Source organism: Silurus meridionalis, chromosome 27 (genome assembly GCF_014805685.1).
Source record: "Silurus meridionalis isolate SWU-2019-XX chromosome 27, ASM1480568v1, whole genome shotgun sequence".
Lineage (NCBI taxonomy): Eukaryota > Metazoa > Chordata > Actinopteri > Siluriformes > Siluridae > Silurus > Silurus meridionalis.
In genome coordinates, this window is record NC_060910.1 from 16,099,068 (window position 1) to 16,120,526 (window position 21,459).

Sequence of the window (21,459 nt, forward strand, 5' to 3'; positions counted from 1 at the left end):
TTCCACTGTCTGTACACCTGATGTTTAGTGTTCGGTTGTTCCTGCAATCATCAGCATTCTGCTAAGGCATGACACGCAGAGGATACAGTTGAGTGACACCGGGCTCTCAGTGCATGGCAGGTGCATCCCTTCCAAAACCCCGAGCATCAGATGTCCCCTTGGATACGGCAAACGATATCATGCCGGAAATTGGCATCCAAAAAAGCCTAGCGGCTCGAGGAGAAATCTCAAGTGGAGAAGACGGACAAAAGACAACTGTAAAATGACCTGGTCTTAACCTGCGTGCAATCGCATTGCCGGTTAATCAGTACACGAACCAGAGTGCGATCGACCATAGATAACACTGACAATAATGGCTGGACCATGCTGAAAATAATTCAGTTATAATACACGTATGTACATGTGAAGTTGAGATTTGCAAATGACTATTTTGTCTGTGGATTTACTAAGATTTAAAAGCAAGATCTCAATCCACAGCAACACTAGGGACAATAGAATCATTTCAAGTGTCAACAGAAATAAATGGTACCTTTTAATAGTAAATGGATTTATTTTAATAATAATCATAAAAGAATGTTACTACTGTCTAGTTTTTGTGTACAACCTGACAGGGTTTTTTATGTCTCTTTAATTAGTCCAACTTGTCTGCTTATGTGGACATAGCAGGGTCTGATGAATAATTCAGACTGGAATCGGACACCAAGGCACAACCAGTACAGCCATTAAAACCTTCTCCTTCCTAGAATTATGGCTCTGTTTCACTGACCTTCACATGTACGTTTTGTCCGGCCTCTTTTTTTTTTTTTATTTTAACTGTAAGTGACTCTTGTGTCCTTTCTAATGCAAATGGGTCCATGATCTAATGCACTTTTAATACTGGATCCAGGAAATAGACAACTGTCAAGATTTGCCACTTCCTGCAATTTGAATTTTAAAAAAGCCATTGAATGGTATATATATATATGTCCAGACAGTCTATCTATCTATCTATCTATCTATCTATCTATCTATCTACAGTCAAGACAGGACAAAAACAGACTATACAAGACAATACAGACAATGTGAGACAATATAGACAGTACGAGCATCAAATAGGGATACAGAGTATATGACAGTGATGTACATAAAGTGTGAGAGTGCATCGTAGTGCAAATACCAGTATTGTGCGTCAAGTCAAGTCAAGTTTATTTCTATTGCGCTTTTCCCAAGACATTGTCTCAAAGCAGCTTTACAGAAATTAACAGTTAAGGTGAATGGTGTGCATTTATCCCTGATGAGCAGCCTTGGCGACTGTGGCAAAGAAAAACTCCCTTAGATGTTATCAGGAAGAAATCTTGAGAGGAACCAGCCTCAAAAGGGAACCCATCCTTATTTGGGTGACATCAAGAGTGTGATCGTAGTCTAAAGCAATACAGAACACTGGAGAGTGAGAACTAACATGAGTACTGGAGTATAAGATTATAAGTAATGTTCTTTCTACAGTCTTGTACAGTCATTGTGGTTATAAAACTAGCAGCTACTGAGCAACTCGTAAAATAGCTCAACATTTGCGATCATTACAGATCCAACACCAGCTTCTCCATGCCAGAGCCTTTAAACACTCCAGGAGGTCCAGTGTCCAAACTCCACATGAAGTGGGATTCAGTCAGGTATGATAAAGAGTTACTTTAGAACTTTGTATAATGTACAGCAGCAATAGTGTGTGTAACATATACGGATAATGTCATGATTGACAGTTCTGATAATGCAGTACTTATAGATATGAAGCAGGGAATATAATTTAGGTGAGTTATTAATGAGGGTAATTGCCTGGGAAAAGAAACTGTTCCTGTGTCTGGCAGTTTTGGTAAACAGAGTTCTTTAGTGCCTGCCAGAGGGGAGGAGCTGAAAGATGATGTGTCCAGGATGCAAAGGGTCAGTAGTGATTTTTCCTGCCCGGTTTCTGCTTCTTGTTTGGTATAAGTCCTAAAGAGTGGGCAGGGGAGCACCAATGCTCTTTTTTCTCTATATAGTGTATGATAAGTCACATTAGGGGCTAAGTATACATTCTCCAAGGGGTCTGAAGGGATGTTTTGGAGGTTATGGAATCCCTAAAAAAAAAGCTAAAACAGCAACCAGGGTTAGGTTTTCTAGGTTTTAAGCTCCTTTCACTGGAATGACCCCTCTTTTAAGGTACGAATAGTCCATCTCTGGTGACACGACAGCTGTAAGATGGTGGTGTATTGTCTTCAAATGGTCTGCATTTATCTGCATAAAATCTGTAACACCAAGAAAGAGCCACCTTTGCCACCTTTGTCAATGCCTTGATAACAGTGGTCAATCAAGAACAAAGAAAACAAACATGTCTTAAGTTAATAGGTAATGATATATTACTTGTACAAAAGTTAGTGGACACGTGATAATTGGACGTAATAATGTGCTTTGTAAACATCCCATTCCACACTTAGTCCCCATTTGCTGTTATAACAAACTCCACACTTCTGGGAAGATGTTCCACTAGATTTTGGAGATTTGTACTATTTCAGCCAGAAAATCAGGTACTGATGTAGGTGATATGAGGAGGCCTAGGGTGCAGTCAGCATTCACAATCATCCCAAAAGGTGTTTAATAGGGTTGAAGTCAGAGCTCCATAGCAGGCCACTCAAGATCTTCCACACACTTTTTAATCCATGTAAAGCATATCTTCATGGAGCTTTTTTTGTGCAAAGAGGCATTGTCATGGCATTGCAAAAGACGTCCTATACAGTTTTGTGCCACCAATTTGGGGAAGAATAGCATGTGGCTTTAAAAGCTCCAATACCTTTTCCACATATTGTGTTCACTCATGAAAACATATAAGTTTCTAAAATACTAAAGTTTCTAAAATACTAAAATACACCTTTTTTAAATATGTGAAAGCTAATAGATATAATCACCAAAGTATGGGTACCCAAAAATAAATGCACTAGATAATCAGTACTCTAAATGGTACAAGACGGCAGGGCAAATGATGTAGTCCAGAAAGTCAGACGCTACACATATATCTGTGCCGTCAAATCTGTAACAGTGTGGAAAAGGATCCATCGATGGGACACAGTACACCAGGAGAGATAACGTTAGGTTTGAGAATACAGCGAGGGGGCATCTGAAACTCCAGCAGCATGTGTTTGAAAAGCATGAAAACAATGCACACAATGTAACCTCAGGTCCCTTCTGCTTCAGGCATTCAGAAAGCGATGCATGCCTCAAAACAAATTTCACCAGAGCCGGAAACCGGATACGCCTATTACATTAAACCAATTCTGAAATATTTATTCATGAGCCGAGGTGCATTGGTAATGAATTACTGACTTATTATTAAAGCAGCTCATGTTTCCAGTCGAGTTGTATTATTTAGTCCATATGATTGATTTATTTATTATTTGTGATGCTTGATGGAACATCTATAAAATCTATAAGATATATTGATATTCCATAAAACAAAGGTATTTGGACACCTGACTTTTTTCGAGCGATATGTGCTTCCTACCCAAACTTCCAACACAATTGAGGCACACTGTATAGGATGTCTTTGGATGCAGTAGCATGAAATTTTTCCCATCACTTGGGCTAGAAGACACAAACCTGTTCCAGCATGACGATGCCCTTGAGCATAAAGCCAGCCCCATGAACATATGGTTTCTATGGTTTGAGTTAAAAATCTTGAGTGGTTTATAGCTATCCATATTGGAATAAACTGGGACACTCCCTTCTCACCCTACATCAGTGCCTGGCTTTCCTAAATGAATTCTCACAATTCTTCACAAGCACACTCTAAAATCTAGTGGAGCATCTTCCCAGAGAAGTGGGGTTACAACAAATGGGGACTAAATGTGGAATGGAAGGTTCAAAAAGCGAATCTTATGGTCAGGTGTCCACAACCATTTTGTCCATATAGTTTAAATTAGGGACAGTAATAATAACCACTAATAATATGATTATAGATTTTAGATTAGCGACTGAAGCCTAGTCAATGTGTTTGAAATTGAATGAGACACTCAGGGCTCTTGGGTACTAATATTTTATTATGTTCTATTATTCATAAATACATTCATCTTTTTCGTCATGGTGTTAAAAACTTTTACATACAACCAAGACCTAGGTATATTGCGGCCATGTTTAAACATATATAATTGAGATTTGTTTTATAACAGCCAACAAGAAATATAATGCAGTTACCAGGTTTAGTGAGAGAGAGAGAGAGAGAGAGAGAGAGAGAGAGAGAGAGAGAGAGAGATATTGAGGTGTAGGCACATCTAAGATCAGACAGGTGAAACTTGACTAACGATGTGGAGACAATGAGGCGTAGAGGGCAGAGGTAAGCCAAGACCTCAGTCTGTCACTCATGTGGAGGCCTGATAAAGTATTGTTAGTCTGAAATCGAATGCAGCCGAGCCACTCTGTCCATAACGACACTTAAATATCATGTTAGTTCAGGTCAGGTAGCTCAATAGGTTTAAACCAAAAAAGATTGCAGTATTATAATTGTGTTACGTAACGCCACTCTACAAGAAATGACGATTGCATGACTGCATCTAATATGATTGGTTACTGGCAGTTTGAATCAGTCAATAAATAAATGTACTACATATTCTATATGGACAAATGTTTTGGGACACCTGACTTTTCAAGCCATATGTGGTTCTTGCCTGAACTGTAACCACAAAGCTGAAGGAACACAATTGTATATGTCTTTGGATGTGGTAGCATAAAATGTTCCCTTTACTTGAGCGATGAGACCCAAACCTGTTCCAGCATGACAATGTCCCTGTGCACAAAACCAACTCTATAAAGGTATACTTTACATGGGTTGGAGTAGAAGCTCTTGAGTTACCTACTATAGAGCCCTGACTTCAACCCTATTGAAAACCTTTGAGATGAATTGGAATGCTGACTGCACACATCACCTACATCAGTACAAATCTCCACAAGCACACTCTAAAACAAAGAACATCCTTCCAAAGATTAGACAACACCAAATTGAGACTAAATGTGGAATGGGATGTTTAAAAAGCACATTCGAATCTTATGGTCAGGTGTCCACAAACCATATGAAGTCCATGTAGTGTACTATGTATATAGTGTACTGTGAGCTGCACAGTTTAGTTTAAGTGCATTAAAAGCAAAATGTAGATTTTTTTTTACAAATTTATCAACAGTAGGTATTATTATAGTTATTAGCAGTGGTTCCAAGTCCTGTAAGGTGAGGCTTTCATTGATTGGACTTGTTTGGGCAGCACAAGACTGGACTGAGATCCAGTTAATGACTGTGTTTCAACTTACATATAAGATTTATGATCATTGACACCTGCTTGGTATAAACTTGGTTAATCATACACATGACTTTGATCGTACAAAATCCCTGACATTGCATTTTTTTGATGATATAAATAACAATTAAAACAAAAAATTGATGAGCTCTTCACCTGTATCCTTAGTCCATTCTCAGTGCCTTTTAATGGCATTTTGAAGAAAACAACAACAAAATGATGCTTGAATAAAATCTATATTGTTATTATGTTGCTAAAAATCTAAACTCAACATGAATGAATCAACTGAGCTTCCAAGAAAATCCACATTTTATCCAAATGTGAGCACAACGTTACATTTTACTTCCATCAAGTGAGCATCAAACTAACACCTGCTGTCTGCTTTATACCTGAATTTCATTCCATAAAACTTAAAGAAACAATCCAGAAATCATGTTAAATAAGTCAAAAAAATGATTTTGCATTAGAAAAATTTTTGAAAGAGACACGAGGAAATCTAATATTGTAGTGTCTGACATGACCAGCTTAAGCATGTGACTTTAATGTGGTGGAACTCCAGGTAGTTGCCCGTGCAGGAGGTACGACCGGGGTGCAGGGGGTCGAGTGTAAACAGGTCTGCGAGAGAGATTAAAGCTTAATCCTTGACCTGAAATATGAATATGTGGTGGGGGAGGAGGAGGAGCAGTAGGAGGAGGAGGTGGAGGTGGTGAGCAAGAACTTTGTTCGTTGATATTGCTTCTGTCTTTTTCTGGAGAAAAAGGGAAGAGGAAGACAGATAATGTGAGAGAGTAAGTCAGTTGAAGTCCATTTTCTTGTTAATCTTAAGTGTAAGGTGTGTTAGGCATGTCATGTATTTGATGATTTGTTTGGACATTGTGCAAATTGTAAATAAAAATAAAGAATGCAATGATTTGCAAATCTTATAAATCCATATTCTATTCGCAGTAAAGAAAAACTCATAAATAAATATTTAAGCTGAAATTATATACCATTTTAAGGAAAAAAATAAGGTCATTTTAAATTTGATGGCTGCAGCGAGTCTTAAGAAAAGTTGGGACATGTAGCATCACATCTTTTGTCCGTATACAGAATTTGCTGTAGTTTTGGGGAGGAATGTTGTCGTATATATATGTCTGATACAGAATTTTAGCTGCTCAATAGTTCTGGGTGTCAATTTTTGTGTTTTTTTGTTTTATGATGGGCCAAACGTTTTTAATATGTAAAAGGTCTAGACTACAGGCAGACTAGTTCTGCACCCAGACTCCTGCAATTGTAATAGATGCAGTATTGATTTTTTTTTTTTGGTCTTGCTCAAATACGCAAATCCTTTCCTGAAATAGACATTTTCTGGATGGAAGCATTCATGCTTTAAAACATGTATATACCATGCAGAATTGATGGAGCCTTTCCAACTGTGCCAGCTGCCCATTCCACAGACACTAATGCACCCATAGCATCAGAGATGCAGCTTTTTAAACTGAGTGCTCCTAACAAGCCAGATGATCCCTATCCTCTTTAGTCCGGAGGACATGATGAAATAAACATTTTGATTCATTTGACCACAGAAAAGTTTTCCACTTTTTCTCAGTACATTTTAAAAGTGCTTTGGCCCAGAGAGGATGGATCATGTTCATGCATGTCTTCCTCTTTGCATGATAAAGATTTAACATGCATTTGTGAATAACATAGCAAACTGTGTTCACAGACAATGATTTCTGGAGGTGTTTTAAACACAGTGTAGCCTGAGGACCTCGAAGATCACAGGCATCCGGTATCGATTTTTGTCCTTGTCCCTTCTGCACAGAGATTTCTTTAGATTCTTTAAAACGTATGATGATATTATATACTGTAGATGACAAGAGATTTATTTGTTTTGCAATTTGGTGTTGAGGAACATTAGTCTAAAATTATTTCACAATTTGTAGACACAATCAAATTTTTTGAGACATGTTGCAGCTATCAAATGCAATACGAGCTTATTTTTTCCTCAATTGTAGTAGAAGTAATAGTAGAACTAATAATAGTAGAAGTAATACTTCAAGAATACTACAATAATATTCAATACCAATCAGTTCAAACTAAATGACACTGGCTTAAGCAATAGCCCAGAGCTCCAGCACAGCAAGGAAAAGTTCACACTCACTGTCCATACCATCTGAAGGTAATGCATTGTTTCCCTGCATGTCCGGTTGTTCTGTGGAGGCCATTTTTTTGGCCTTCTCCATATATTCAGTCGCTTTCTTTATTGTAAGTCTGGTCCTCTTTCTATTCTCCTCACCTTGCTGTATTAATTTTTAAGAAATCCAACACAAAAAAACAATAAATAGCAGGAAAAAAAATTACAGCTACAGGATAAAAAGGTAAAAATATTTAAACATAGAGCAATGAAGTGGAAAAAAAAAATAGCAGCAAGAATACAAACTCTACCAAACCATAGTTTGTGATGTGTTTTCCTACAATGCGGACTAAAATGGTTGTATGAGTCACACTGAACTTATTTTCTGCCCAAAATCAGTACTCATATAACTTACAGACCGCATTTTCTTTCTCAGGTGACTGTTGGCCTGCTTGTAGTTCTTAGACATGGTATATAAGTAATAAATGATGAGGCTGAAACAAACAAACAAAAATAACATTTTTAAGTATTTCATAATTTTTTTCTTTCTAAGAATTACAAAAAATATATATTTTTTAAATATTACTACAACATTTTGAAGTGTCTTATGTTTTATTATAATGTTATCTCCAGTTTTTTTAAATAGCAAAAAATTTATTCTCTTTCAAAAAATAATAATTTTACAGTTCTGTGCAAAAGTTTTGCCACCCCTGGTCAAATAAAATATGTTTTGCCGCTTTTCTAAAAATTCGCTTTTTGTAACCGTTTTTTTCTTTCTTGCCAATACAAAAGATTGTACTGGTGCATTACAGTGTGTTATTCCCAGCACATTTTTTTTTTAAATATTTCACTAAAAGAAAATCATATAACTAGAGGTGATCAAACTTTTACCTCAAACTTTATTGCATTGTTTAAATATATCCATATTGTGCTTTTTCTGGTTTTATATCATTAATTAGCTGATATGTCTCAACACTGGCGCTTACACCAAAAGCAGTATGAAAGGCAGGACCAATCCCGGGTTTAAGATGAGGTTGACCACTTTTTTTAACCAGTATGGAAAATCCAGTTCCAGCGTCTCAGGGACCACATCGTAAAAGTGATCTTTGCCACTGAAATATAAAGAGTGTTACAGCCCAGTTTGACTATTTTTTGAGGTTTTAAAATAAAGTTTGTATTTTGAAAAATACTGTGTTGTATACAATATATTGACACATCTGTTAGCACAAAGTTGGAGATACAGAATGGTATAGGATGTCTGTCCCTGGTAAGTTGTGTGTGTGTGTGTGTGTGTGTGTGTGTGTGTGTGTGTGTGTGTGTGTGTGTGTGTGTGTGTGTGTGTGTGTGTGTGTTCCAGAGTCTTCAGTCACATATATCTAGTGTTTAGATTTTTCTTTCACATTGTTAGTGTTTTTAAAATTTGTTTAAAAATCCTTTGAAGATCCTTTGATGATGACATTTGGCGCACCCTAGTGGTAGATTATATAAGTGGCTATATGCACACTATGCTAGAGAATTTCTGTTCTTATTTGTTTTCTTCTGAAGACTCAGCTGTCCATCATATACTACATTAAAGCGACTGAACTAAATATGGCCTTAAGACTTTTTGAGTCATACTGAAGGTTGCGTTGATCTTTGAGCACCTGAATGGCCCGCAGTCAAAAGATGGGCGCATGGAGACGAGGCTGAAGACTAGGGGCATTGTGGAGAGGAAGAGGATGACCAGCAGAACGGTCATGTAGAAGTTGCTTGAACGTGAGGCCTTGAAGATGCGCACGGGAGGGATGTTGCAGCACAACACGGCCCAGGCTTGGAGGTACATGAATGTCTGCAGTCTGAGCAGGTTGATTGCAGGAAGACAGGGGGCGAAGAATGTCCCAATCCTGAAAAACGCACACGACGCTTTCACAAGGAAAGAGCTTTTACACACAGAAAGTTTTAATAACAAAGATTTTCTTACCAGATCATTCCTTGGTTGAATATGAGGCTCAGAGCATTTCCGCTCAGATCAAACTCGGAATAGCATGGCTGCAAAGAGGAACAACCTTGTGCTTAAGTAGGATACAGGGAATATATATACAGGTGATCACATTAGGATAACAAACAGAGCTGCATTTTAGAACAGATGTTCTTGAATATGGTCAAATAGATTTTCTATAAACAATTTCTATACAATTAACTATTATTTTTGACGGGTAGATGTTATGAGGAAGAAACCTTGAGAGGAACCAGACTCAAAAGGTGAACCCATCCTCATTTGGGTGATTTCAAGAATGTGATTATAAATCTTAAAAACAATACAAAACTACATTAAGCGTAAGAACTACCATGAGTACCAGAGTGAGAGATTATTAGTAATGTCTTTTCTACAGTCTTTCCCAGTCAGTTGACGTTATGGAACCAGGAGCTACTGAGCAACTCAAAATAGTTCAACATTTGAGATCATCACAGATCCAACACCAGCTTCTCCATGCCAGAGCCTTCAAACACTCAAAGAGTTCCAATGTCCAAACTCTACATGAAGTGGGATCCAAAACATAAAGTGGGATCCATTTTGTTCTCGAAGTTGATGCATTAGAAGCGGAAAAAATGGGTGGGCGTAAGGATTGACGTTAACAAGAGCCAAATTGTGACGGCTAGATGACTGGGTCTCCAAAACTACAGCTCTTGTGGGGTGTTTGCAGTGGTCAGAATCTATCAAAAGTGGTCCAAGGAAGGAACAGTTGTGAACTGGTGACAGCATCATTGATTGCCATTATTTGGTAAATTGTTGTATAAAAATAAAGAGAAGACTTGGAATAGACTTATTAATGGAAAATGGATGGTAAATGGAAAACAATCCCACCATTCTGCCCCTGATCATGTTCCCATTGCGTCACGGCTTGTCATGATTTATTATTTAATCACTCATATCATTGTTTATTGATTATTTGTGACTGCATTGGTACATGTGAATATTTCAGTGATTCTTTTTTTTACTTCTAATGTTTATTATAGATGTTTGGCCACTTTGTAACACTCACAAAGGTGTACTCCAGGTCCCAGCACCAGATGGGGTTGACGTATCGAAGAAAGACTGCTCGGGCAAAGTCGTTGATCACCGTCACAGAGTAAAAAGTCACAGTATCTGTTAACAGCATGCGTACAAATTCCTAGGATAGAGCAAATGAGAGTTATAAAGAAAGAGACTTAATAGACTATTTCTGGATTATACAGATGTTTAAATCCAGTGGTGGATAGACAGTAATGAAGTAAAAGTAGTTTGTTACTGTACTGAAGTAGCTTTTAAAGTTAATTTGCTGAAGTATTTTCATTTGGGGAGACTTTTCCTTAGGAACAAATTACTTCAAAAGTAACGAATGACTTCGCTTTATTTCAAAGTCAAATATCGTACTTTTTACTCAACTACATTTTGCCACAACACCCCAGGCTTTATTTTGGGTTCCATAACATTTGAATGGATTTCAGTCAGTGTTTGGCTCATTAATATCATTCTATTAATATATTGATTTGCTAAGAGTAACATTAGAGTCTTTTAATGTTGATTATGAGTCTTATGACAAAAAATGATAATAAGATCATAATAATTCATAGTACTTTGGATACATAAAGTGCATTTGAAGGCGAACAATTTTGTTTGAAGATGTTAAGGTTTTCTTAGGGAGAAACGAGAATGGACAAGATTAGAAATTATTATTAGAGGGACAGTGCATGTAGGACATTTTGGAGACAAGGTGAGGGAGGTGAGCTTGTGATGGTTTGGACATGTGCAGAGGAGGGACATGGGGTATATCGGTAGGAGAATGCTCAGGATAGAGCCACCAGGAAGGAGGAAAAGAGAAAGACCAAGGAGGATGTTTGGATGTGGTGAGGGACGACATGCAGGTAGTTGGTGTGACAAAGGCAGATGTAGAGGACAGGGGGGTGTGGAGACCCTTAATGGGAGAAGCCGAATGAAGAAAAAGAAGAGGAAAGTTTGAAGGGAGCACTTTTACTTTTACTGGAGTAAAGTATCTCTACTTTAACCTAAGCACATGGTTTGTGTACTTCATCCACCACTTTTTTAATCTCGACTTTAAAACAGACATACCTGTCCCACCAAGGTCTCCCAGCAAGGCCCTCTGGGAACATCTGCAGGATTGATTTTGAAAGTTGTATTTTCTGCTAAGGACTTGTTATACATGGCCGCCTCCCATATGGTCAGGTTATGCTTTGTTTGCTCTTCTGCACCCCTCTAGTAAATAAGCAAACAAACAAATAACCGCCATGACCAAAAGACCATAAAATAAGCAATGTTGAAGGTTGAATAACCTCCTCACATGACCCCTAGTAAAGGATTATCTGGCTTATATCATGACCATTTGGCAGCATTGACAATTAAAGCTGTATTGGACTACCATGGACAGCTTGCATACTGGCATTTGAGATTATAAAAAAGAAAATGAAGATACTTTAAATGTTAAATTGAAACCGCTAGTTGTTGTTTCATAGATGAATATATGGAATATATTCACCTATCGTATCGTTTACTTCCACTCTTCTGGGAAGATGTTCCACTAGATTTTGGAGTCTGCTTGTGGAGATTTGGGCTTATCCGACTCAAGGGTGTTAGTAAAGTCAGGAACTATTAAAGGTTCAATATGGTTGAAATCAGTGCTCTCTAGCAGGCCATTCGAGATCTTCCACAAACTTCCAACCCATGTAAAGACATCTCATCATGTGTAGATGCATAAAGCTCACAATGCACACAATACACCTGAGACCAAGACAACAGTCTTTTTGATGCGCTCAGGATCTCGTTTCAATCAATTCAAGATTTTAAGCAGTTTACACTCAAATAAACCAAAAGCAGAAATTGCTCCCCTGACTCACAGAGATGTTGATCTGGTCAATGATGCCGATGAGAAAGCTGTAAAGGTTGCCCGTGTAAAGGGCAAAGACACGGCCCATCTGCCAGCGCATGTTAATACGTGGGTGATAAAGCTCCAAATAACTTATCGCATCAAACATCATCGGACCGAAGGTGCTCAACATCGACATCACCACGTTCACCTGACCACAAAAAAAAGTATGTAAAAATATATGCACAATTTCAGGCCATATTTCAGATTTTATGTCCAAACTTTATATTTTCTTACTTCATTTCTTTCCCACCAACTGAAATTGTCCATCCCAAGCTTGAAGAATTTTCCAGACCTGCGCACCACAAAATAGATCAGATAGCCACTTCCTACCAGGATGATAAGGACCAGGATGTTGGACACGGTGCGGAGTATTAACAGCTTTCGGAAATTTGGCATTTTTCTGAAATTCTTCTCGTCCACAATGATTTCCTTTTGAGAAAAAACATTTGCAAAGACATTTGAGGTTCTCACACACACACACACACACACACACACACACACACACACACACACACACATACACACCTTAAAGGTCATGGTATTGGAGGCAAACTTGCTGTCAGCCGCCTCCGGGTTTCCGATCAGGTAATCCCAGCCAGTGAATATTCTCCAGCTGTATTTATAGTTGTTGTCATCTCCACTTTCTTGCCCTGCATTGTAGGCCATGCTGTGGACAAATGTTTTAGGAAAAATTGACCACCAGTTGGTGCAATATACTATTTTTGTAAGTGGAGTAAGTAACCTGGGTTGGCCTGGTGCTAGTCTTCCAGATGAATAATGTGTTAACATACAATTGTACAAAAATTGGTGTAAAAAAAAAAAATGTATTTAGTGGCCAAATTTTTTTTTTCTCATTCATCATACACTCACTACCCTATAATGAAAACAGAATTCTAGAAATGTCTGTAAATTAATAAAAAACAAAGAATATATTTCACATGTACATTACAGTATTCAGACCCTTTACTCCGTAGTTATTTAAAGCACCATTGGCAGAAATTACAGCCTTGAGTCTTTTTGGGTTTGACACAAAAAGCTTTGCACACATGGATTGGGGGATTTTCTGCAAATCCTCTCAAGATGGGGACCGTTGGTGGACACATTTCTGGTCTCTCCAGAGATGCTCAAAAGGCTTCAAGCCATGGCTCTGGCTGGGCCATTCTAGGACTATCACTAGGAGTTGTCCCTAAGCCATTCCTGTGTTGTCTTGGCTGTGTGCTTAGCGTTGTTTTCATGTAGGATGGTGGACCTTCGACCCAGACTGAGGTTCTAAGTGCTGTGGTACAGGATTTTATTGATAATATCTCTCAACTTTGCTCCGTTCGGCTTTTCTCCGAACAATTGCCAAGCCGCTGCGCTGGAAAAACTGCTATGCCACCATGCTTACTGTTGGGATGGTTTTGGGCAGTTCATGAGCAGTGGTTGATTTCGAATTGAGGACAAACTGTTTTGTTAATTTTGTTCCCCAAAGCATGAGACTCTTTCAGTTGCCTGTTGGCAAACTCCAAGTGGGCTTTCATGGTTTTTGCACTCAGGAGTCTCTTTCATCTAGTCACTCTGCCATAAAGCCTAGATTGTTGGAGGGCTTCAGTCAATTCAATTCAATTTATTTTTATTTGTATAGCACTTTTAACAATGAACATTGTCTCAAAGCAGCTTTACACATTATCACCGGCGACTGTGGTGTGCAAAAAACTCCGCGAGATGGCATAAGGAAGAAAACTTCAGAGGAACCAAACTCAAGAGGGAACCCATCCTTATCTGGGTTGCACCGAATGTCCATTTCAGTGATGGTTCTCCTTCTGGAACTTTGTCCTATCTTCACACAGGATCTCCGGAGTTCAGGGAGAATGACCATTGGGTCACCTTTCTTACTAAGGCCCTTCTCCCCTGATTACTCGTTTATTAGAAGAGTCATGGTTCTTCCAAACTTCTTCTATTTGAGAGTTATGGAGGCCACTGTGCTCTTAGGAAACTTCTGTGCAGCATTTTTTTTGTAGCCTTCTCCAAGATCTGTGCTTTGCACCCATCCAGTCTCTGAGCTCTGCTTCCAGTTTCTTTGACCTCATGGCTTGGTTTTTGCCCTGATATGCATTGTGAACTGTGAGGCCTATAGGGAGGCCTCACAGTTCACAATGCATCAAATCATATCCAATCAATAGATTTTTCCACAGGTGGTCTCCAGTCATGGTGTAGAAACATCTCAGCAACAATCAAGAGAAAAGGGAGGCACCTGATCTAGTTTTCATGTGTTGCTGCATTGGTTCTAAATGCATTTTTTAATGTACAGACTTTTCAAGTTTTTAATACTCTAATAAACATGGGCATGGGCAAATCTGGATGTTTTATGCAAATATACAGGTATGTTTATTATTAGTTGAACCAAACTAAACATAGCGCATGAGGACAAAATATACTTTTAAATGTTTTACAGTATTTACAGAGTTTTCATTCACGTAAATCCTCAGGACACCAAACAAAGATTCTGCTATGTTTCCACATGGTTTTAATTCCCAGATGTGTACATCATAGCAGATTTTGGTGCTTGATTTGAGACTTCAGTATCAGTAAAACAAATGTTTCGTGATTAATAATCATTTTCCGGTGGAGTTTATTATTATTATTTCTTATATCTGAATAAAGAAAAGACTAATGACTAATGAATTCGCTTTAATTTTTACAGCCCAAATATGTATAAATATACAAACACACGCATATTTCTTCGCTCTTGCATTCATGCTTTCAAACAAAGAATAGTATGGATATACGATGTAGAAAAAAAAGGAATTGATGACTCAAACTCACGCTTTAACGATCACCAGGTAACCGTAAGCCACACTGGCCAGCCCAACCAAAAAGTAGCACAAGGGCATTCGAAACTTGAGCCAGCCAATTGTTCTCTGGTCATTGTAGTAGCCTATAAACAATACGGAATACTTAATGTAACCCTGTAAAAAACAAAACAACAAACACAATGTAAGTGGGTTGGTTTAAGATTATGCTAATAAGCTATTCATGATCATCATGGTTACACAGTGCAAGAGTGCACAAAATTGACAACAACAAAAAAAAATAGCTGACCGAAACATCCCATAGGACTTCGAGGTTCATAGCAGTGGGTTCTTCTTCTCTGGATACTGTCTTCCTGGGTATACTCCCAAAGGGCTTCCCAAGTAATGCCTGTAGAGAGATTATGGCCTAGAGATTTATTATACAGTAGATTACAACCTTTTATATAGGTCTTTACTGAATAATACAGAAATGTGAATTTTGGTTTGAGAAGCCAACATCCAGATACAGCATGGAATCCGTTTTTTATCCTCGATTCTAACTTCTGATAACCTTCATTTCCATAAACATAGTAATAATCGCTCACATTGTCGGATCATTCATTTACACTTGTGATGTTGCGGGCACATGGTAATTCTAAACCACACATGATTTTCTTTCCTTTGATGTGTGTAGAACGTTTTATCACGGATGGTTTGGTTGGCTTCTGTGAAACTCTGAGTAGATGTCTTGTCTCTAGACCCGGCATAACACTTTAGTTATGAATATAATATAAGGGTCCAGCCATTGAGGTTGTTGAACATCCTAATATAGATGTGTCATTACCCATCCTTCCATATTGTTTCATGAAAACACTTATTTATACTTGGAAATACCTAACAAATACTGAGAAGTGATTAATGACCACTGATGGACACAAAGTAAATGTAATTCCTTATTGTACTTAAGAAACTCCTGACTCTAACTTACACCTGTGGTTTTATTTGCACAATTTGTTTTAAGTAGTTTTTGGCTCATTATCATTTTAATAGATATTAATCAGTGTTTGACTCATATCGTTCTATTAATAGATTGGTGTGCTGAGAGTAACAGAGTCTTTTTACATAAACTGAGTGGATTAAGCAGAGTCTTGTGATATAAATGATTGATTCAAATTTATTCAGAAGATCTTATCTGTTGACGATACTTGTGGTTATTAACAGTGGTGGAAAAAGTGCACAAACCATGTACTTGAGTTCGAGATACGCAAGGCACAATATTATTTAAATGAAAATGCTTCTAATGCTTTTAACTTTTACTTTTTAACTTTTACTGCAAATGTACTTAAGTATCTAAAGAACTATGATTTATTATGGCTATAAAGTTCCTATTATTTTCAGCCAGGGACACTGGGGAACTAATAGATTTAGGGAGTTTCGGATGATCCAAATTACTTTTAGGATCACTTTTGGGATGAAAGATAATGGATTAACTTTCAGAAAATAGTGCTTAAAATACTGTACTTTTCAATCATTATTTAGTATTCAGGGAGATGGCAAGTCTTTGTCTTTGGCCAGTGGCCAATGTGGATACTTTGCTTTGGTGTTGTGAATAGTATGAGAATACAAAAATATTTGGCTTTGTGTTGCTTCAGATTCTCTTTATCTGTCTATGCAATATGAAAGCCATAGTTCTTCTCAGCAGGTTTGAGTTTATGGAAAACTCTGCAAAGGTGTTGGGGTACATTTAAGTCCGGGGCCCCAGCTACTGAAAAGATGCCCCTACACCTCATTTGGGATCAGATGTTAAGAGGTAACTTGGAATACGAAGCCAACATGTTCCTTACCTCAGGAATCATAACAAGCCCAAAGGACAGGCCAAAGGAAATTAGATTGATGCCAAACATCCATCGCAGCAATATGAAGTAGGATGCCACTGAAGAGCCAAAATGACCTGACGGAGAACACAATTACATTATCTGGCAAAATTCACAAGTCACGATGGTCAAAATTTTGCCAAAAACCCTCCATTGTGAATAAATTAATTATTGAGTAGAGGTCAACCGATTTTATCGATAGCTAGGTTCGATCCTACTTGCGGCTAACCGATTTTAAAATGGATGCTGGATAAAAAAAAAAAATAAAACATAACACTCTATGTAAAATAGTAATGAACTTACAATAATAAAAAAAAATGTACTGAATCATGAAATTGTGCTAAATGAAATCAATTATATTTAAATTAATATTGAGGGTCCTGCATTCAGAGTGCTCTGGCTTGTGCAACCCTAATGGCTGGGTTCTTTGAGAGAAATAAAAGACGCTTTCAAAATGAAACACTGTAGATTAATGAAAAAAGTCACATCCAAAATAAATGTAAACAGCTCTCGGCCTCTAGAGGGTGCTCTCGTACTGTATAACGCAACCCAGAAAAACTATTGCTAGGGATTTGTGCCTATATTTCCAACAATCAACTATAGATGCCAATTAATCTACATAAACAGTGAATCGGTCGACCTCTTTTATTGAGTACTTTAAAAACTTTGTGACTGAGGTAATTTCTCAGGAGTGAAAAGGGATGAGCAGGAGAGCGCAGGTCGATCGTACTTTCAATTTTCTTGATCTTCATCTCCCATAGAACACAGGCTGCCTTAAAGTTCTTGAAGCTTCTTTGAAACTTGACCCATATCTGAGGGTCACAGCAGTCACGTGTTCCATGTAACACCACAAAACAACTCCATTAGGTAACATAGCAATGTATATACGTTATATATGGACAAAAGTATTGGAACAGCTGAGTTTTCTAGTACTACGTGGTTCTTCTCAAAACTGTTACCATAAGGGTTGAAGGCACACAAGTGTATGAGCACAAATCTCCACACATTCTAAAATCCAGTGGAACATCTTCCCAAAGGATTGAGGTTTGTTATAACAGCAAATGGGCACTAAATGTGGAAAAAAAATCTTATAGGCAGGTGTCCAAAAACTTTTGTCCAGTAGTGTGTATATATATTTGAAAAAGAAAATGAGTATTCAATTTGAGTACATGACTACTGACCTTCGAAATCATGACTTTGCAAGCGTAAAGTTTCCTCCCTTCTCCTTTTCCTATATGCTCCTCATACTTCTCTATAAACGCTTGTGCCTTCCTGTGTTGCAAGAAAGGATAAAAGAATAGTTCAATGTGAGTTTTTTTTGTTTTTTGCAATCATTTAGGTCGCTAATTATAGGTGTCGGAAAATAAACCTATAATCACTACATCTTTTTAGTATAGGGTTTGTGATTGTGTAAATATTATTTAAATGTCCAAGAAAACCCAGCATAGCATAATGAGTGTGTGTTTTGCCCACAAAACACAAGGATGCATGAAATCCGCATGGATCAGGATACAGTCATATTTGTGTCCATAGTATGTGATGAACCTGAGTACAGCCAGTTTCTTGTCCATTGACCAAGGTTTGGCTCTCAGCGTGGTGATGCGCCTCTTCTTCCTGTCTATGGCTTTCATCAGTTTCTCAATCCCCTCCTCACTCAGCGAGTCCACGTCGAACTCTTCATCGGATGAAGAGCTGCCATCAGAGCTAAGGAAAAAACATCAAAGACAGATCAAATGAAACATAACACAAGTTACCGTCTGTATGTAGATGAAAACATGTACCACGCGTTTGCATGGGTTTTATCTGGGTTCTCCAGTTTCCTTCCACAACTCAAAAACATATCAGGGGCCAGATTGCCTGCATGAACTTGCCCCTATGTACGAATGTGTTTTTGTGTGCATGTACAACTCGGACCACAATAAACTGTTCATTAGATTCTAACACAAAGTTAAACGGACACATTTGCATAGGATTTCTCTGGATGTTGTAGCATGAAATTGTCCCTTTACTCGACCCAAACCTGTTCTAGCAATGTCCCTGTGCACAAAGCCTGCTCCATGAAGATCTGCTTCACATGGGCTGGACTGTGTGGAAGATATTGAGTGGCCTGCTGTAGAGATCTAACCTCAAACCTATTGAACACCTTTGGGATAAATGAGAATTCTGAGGCTCCCTCACTTACATGTCTTTGTGGCTGAAATCTCAACTCACTCCAAAATCTAGTGAAACATCTTCCTAGAAGAGTGGAGATTATTCAAATATTCCTAAATATGGAAAAGGATGTTCAAAAAGCACCTACAAATATTATTAGTCAGGTGTCCACAAACTATAATTTATATAACGCATCTGCAAATGGAGATGAACAGTATTTTATCTACATTTATTAGCTTTACATCTAAACCTTACCTTGTTGCTATTATCCTTCTCTTTTTGAACTTTGGTCTATCCTTTTTCTCATTTTTTTCCAGCTTCTTTTCCTCTTCCTTTGCTCTTTCTTTTTTTTCGAACTCCTGCTGTTTCTTGGTCCTCCTGATCTTACTGCTCTTCTTTCTTTCCTGGGGAATCTCATCCCTCTCTTTTCTTCTCTTGATCCCATCCCTTTCGTTGCTGCAAAGATAATTTGGTTGTTGCTGCGTCCTCAGCGCTTGTCCCTTCTCCGCTTTACTCTGTTTTTCTCTCTTCTTTTTTTCCAGCTCTTCTCGCTGTTTCTTTCCATCCACATTGAGTTCGACGTAGTAGATGCTGTCATTTTGATCTTCTGCAAAAAATTAAAAATAGTTGAGGTATTTTTTTCATCAGAATCGTCCATTTATCGGTTATTAAGAAAGAGACTTAATTAAAAAATAAATAAATATGGGAAAAATAAAAAATATATTTTATAAATTTTATATATATATATATGTGTGTGTGTGTGTGTGTGTGTGTGTGTGTGTGTGTGTGTGTGTGTGTGTGTGTGTGTGTGTGTGATCTGTCTTTACAAGGATAAATAAAAACAATTCCTGGTTCCTCCTCAATTAAATGGCCACCTCACACACATTTTTTTTTCCATCCCGTTCAACATGTACTCCCATTTTCCTGTTATAATATCCACCACTCTTCTGGGAAGATGTTCCACTAGCTTTTAGAGTGTGCATATGGACATTTGTGAGGACAAGGGAATTCGTAAAAGTCAGGTACTAAGAAAGGTGAGGTGAGGAGGCCTGGGGTTCCGGTTCATCATGTTCAATTGTGCTGAGGTCAGAGGTCTATAGCAGGCCACTCAATATCTTCAACACACTTCAAACCTTTGTAATCATATCTTCGTGGACTTGGAGTTGGCAATGATAACCAATACAATTATGTCCCTCCAACCTTAACAGTTTGGGGAGGAGCACGTATGGTTGGATGTCCCAATAGTTTTTTGTCCATATAGTGCAGTTGACCTTTGGACACATTTCAAATCATGTGCAATTAAAATATCATGGCTTACCGTCATCCACATCAATGCTGACTGTAAAAAAATAAATAAAAACAATACATAATTAAAGTCAAACGACAATTAGGCATTCATAAATAATTACACGTGAATGCACCAGAACATGCGTATTAATCATTTGGGTGAGACGCTACACATGGTAGCTGTTTCTGGAATCAAATTATTATTCATCATGAAGGTGGTGATTGTTGCATTAATGTCAAATTGTCAGTAAAGCTAATCTGCCTCTGCAAGATCCTACTGAAAAATATAAAAAGAATAAGCAAGACTACTTTAAACTATTTTCTTTAAGCTTTTTAGCTCAATAGGTATAAATTCAGAATTGAAATATATTCAGCTCTTATTTCCAACAATGCTTACATCTAGGTGTCTTAGACAATGTGTAGAAAATGGCAATTTTTAGCTTAGCAAAAGTATAGGAACAGATCGCTTTAGTAAATTACAATATATACCATTTCATATTTGGATGTTATTGTTTGCAATTACATTTGTGGCATTTGGCAGATGCCCTTATCCAAAGTGACTTACAATTAAGCAGTTAAAGTTTAAGGGCATTGCTCAAACACCCAAAAGTGTTAACATGGCAATGCTCATATTTTAACTTATAAAGTTTTGATCACAATAGCAAAATCTTAACCATTGAACTTTTCAATAACTACATCGTCAGTGACCAACTGATCAAACTGTTGAAATGCCCTCCTGATGAAATCCTTTGTTGAGCTAACAATGTATTTCGGGTCATTGTTTTGATGTATAGACTTCTGAGTTCATTCTTTTGCTACCGTCATCAATAAGGGTTCCATCATAAATCATTTGTAATTAGTAATCTCATTTCTTGAACAGCAATGCAAGCCAAAGTCTTGGCACCACCTTTAGCCTGCTGGATGAACCAGTTTTGGATCATGAGTAGACCCATTTCTTCTCCACATTCCTACACTTCTGACCTTTTAATTACTTTCAAAAAGGATCTTCTTTATTTCAAAACTTGTATGGCTAATCCTGGCATTTCTTTTTGGTATGGTCTCTATCAG

The 21,459-nt window shown here is 37.7% G+C and overlaps 1 protein-coding gene across 1 annotated transcript; it reads right to left on the reverse strand.

The window, feature by feature from the left end:
* Positions 1-5,826: 5,826 nt before the first annotated feature.
* LOC124381003 (transmembrane channel-like protein 1) lies at positions 5,827-20,428 on the reverse strand. Its single transcript, XM_046842366.1, has 19 exons — positions 20,423-20,428; positions 19,360-19,634; positions 18,499-18,657; positions 18,135-18,225; positions 17,684-17,765; positions 16,924-17,030; positions 15,390-15,488; positions 15,114-15,256; positions 12,834-12,975; positions 12,543-12,737; positions 12,277-12,456; positions 11,495-11,638; positions 10,428-10,556; positions 9,365-9,432; positions 9,048-9,287; positions 8,391-8,516; positions 7,820-7,898; positions 7,441-7,570; positions 5,827-6,036 (listed from the first exon to the last, which is right to left on the reverse strand). Exons 1-19 carry the CDS (start codon positions 20,426-20,428, stop codon positions 5,828-5,830), a joined length of 2,604 nt encoding a protein of 867 aa, XP_046698322.1. The 3' UTR covers position 5,827.
* Positions 20,429-21,459: the final 1,031 nt, after the last annotated feature.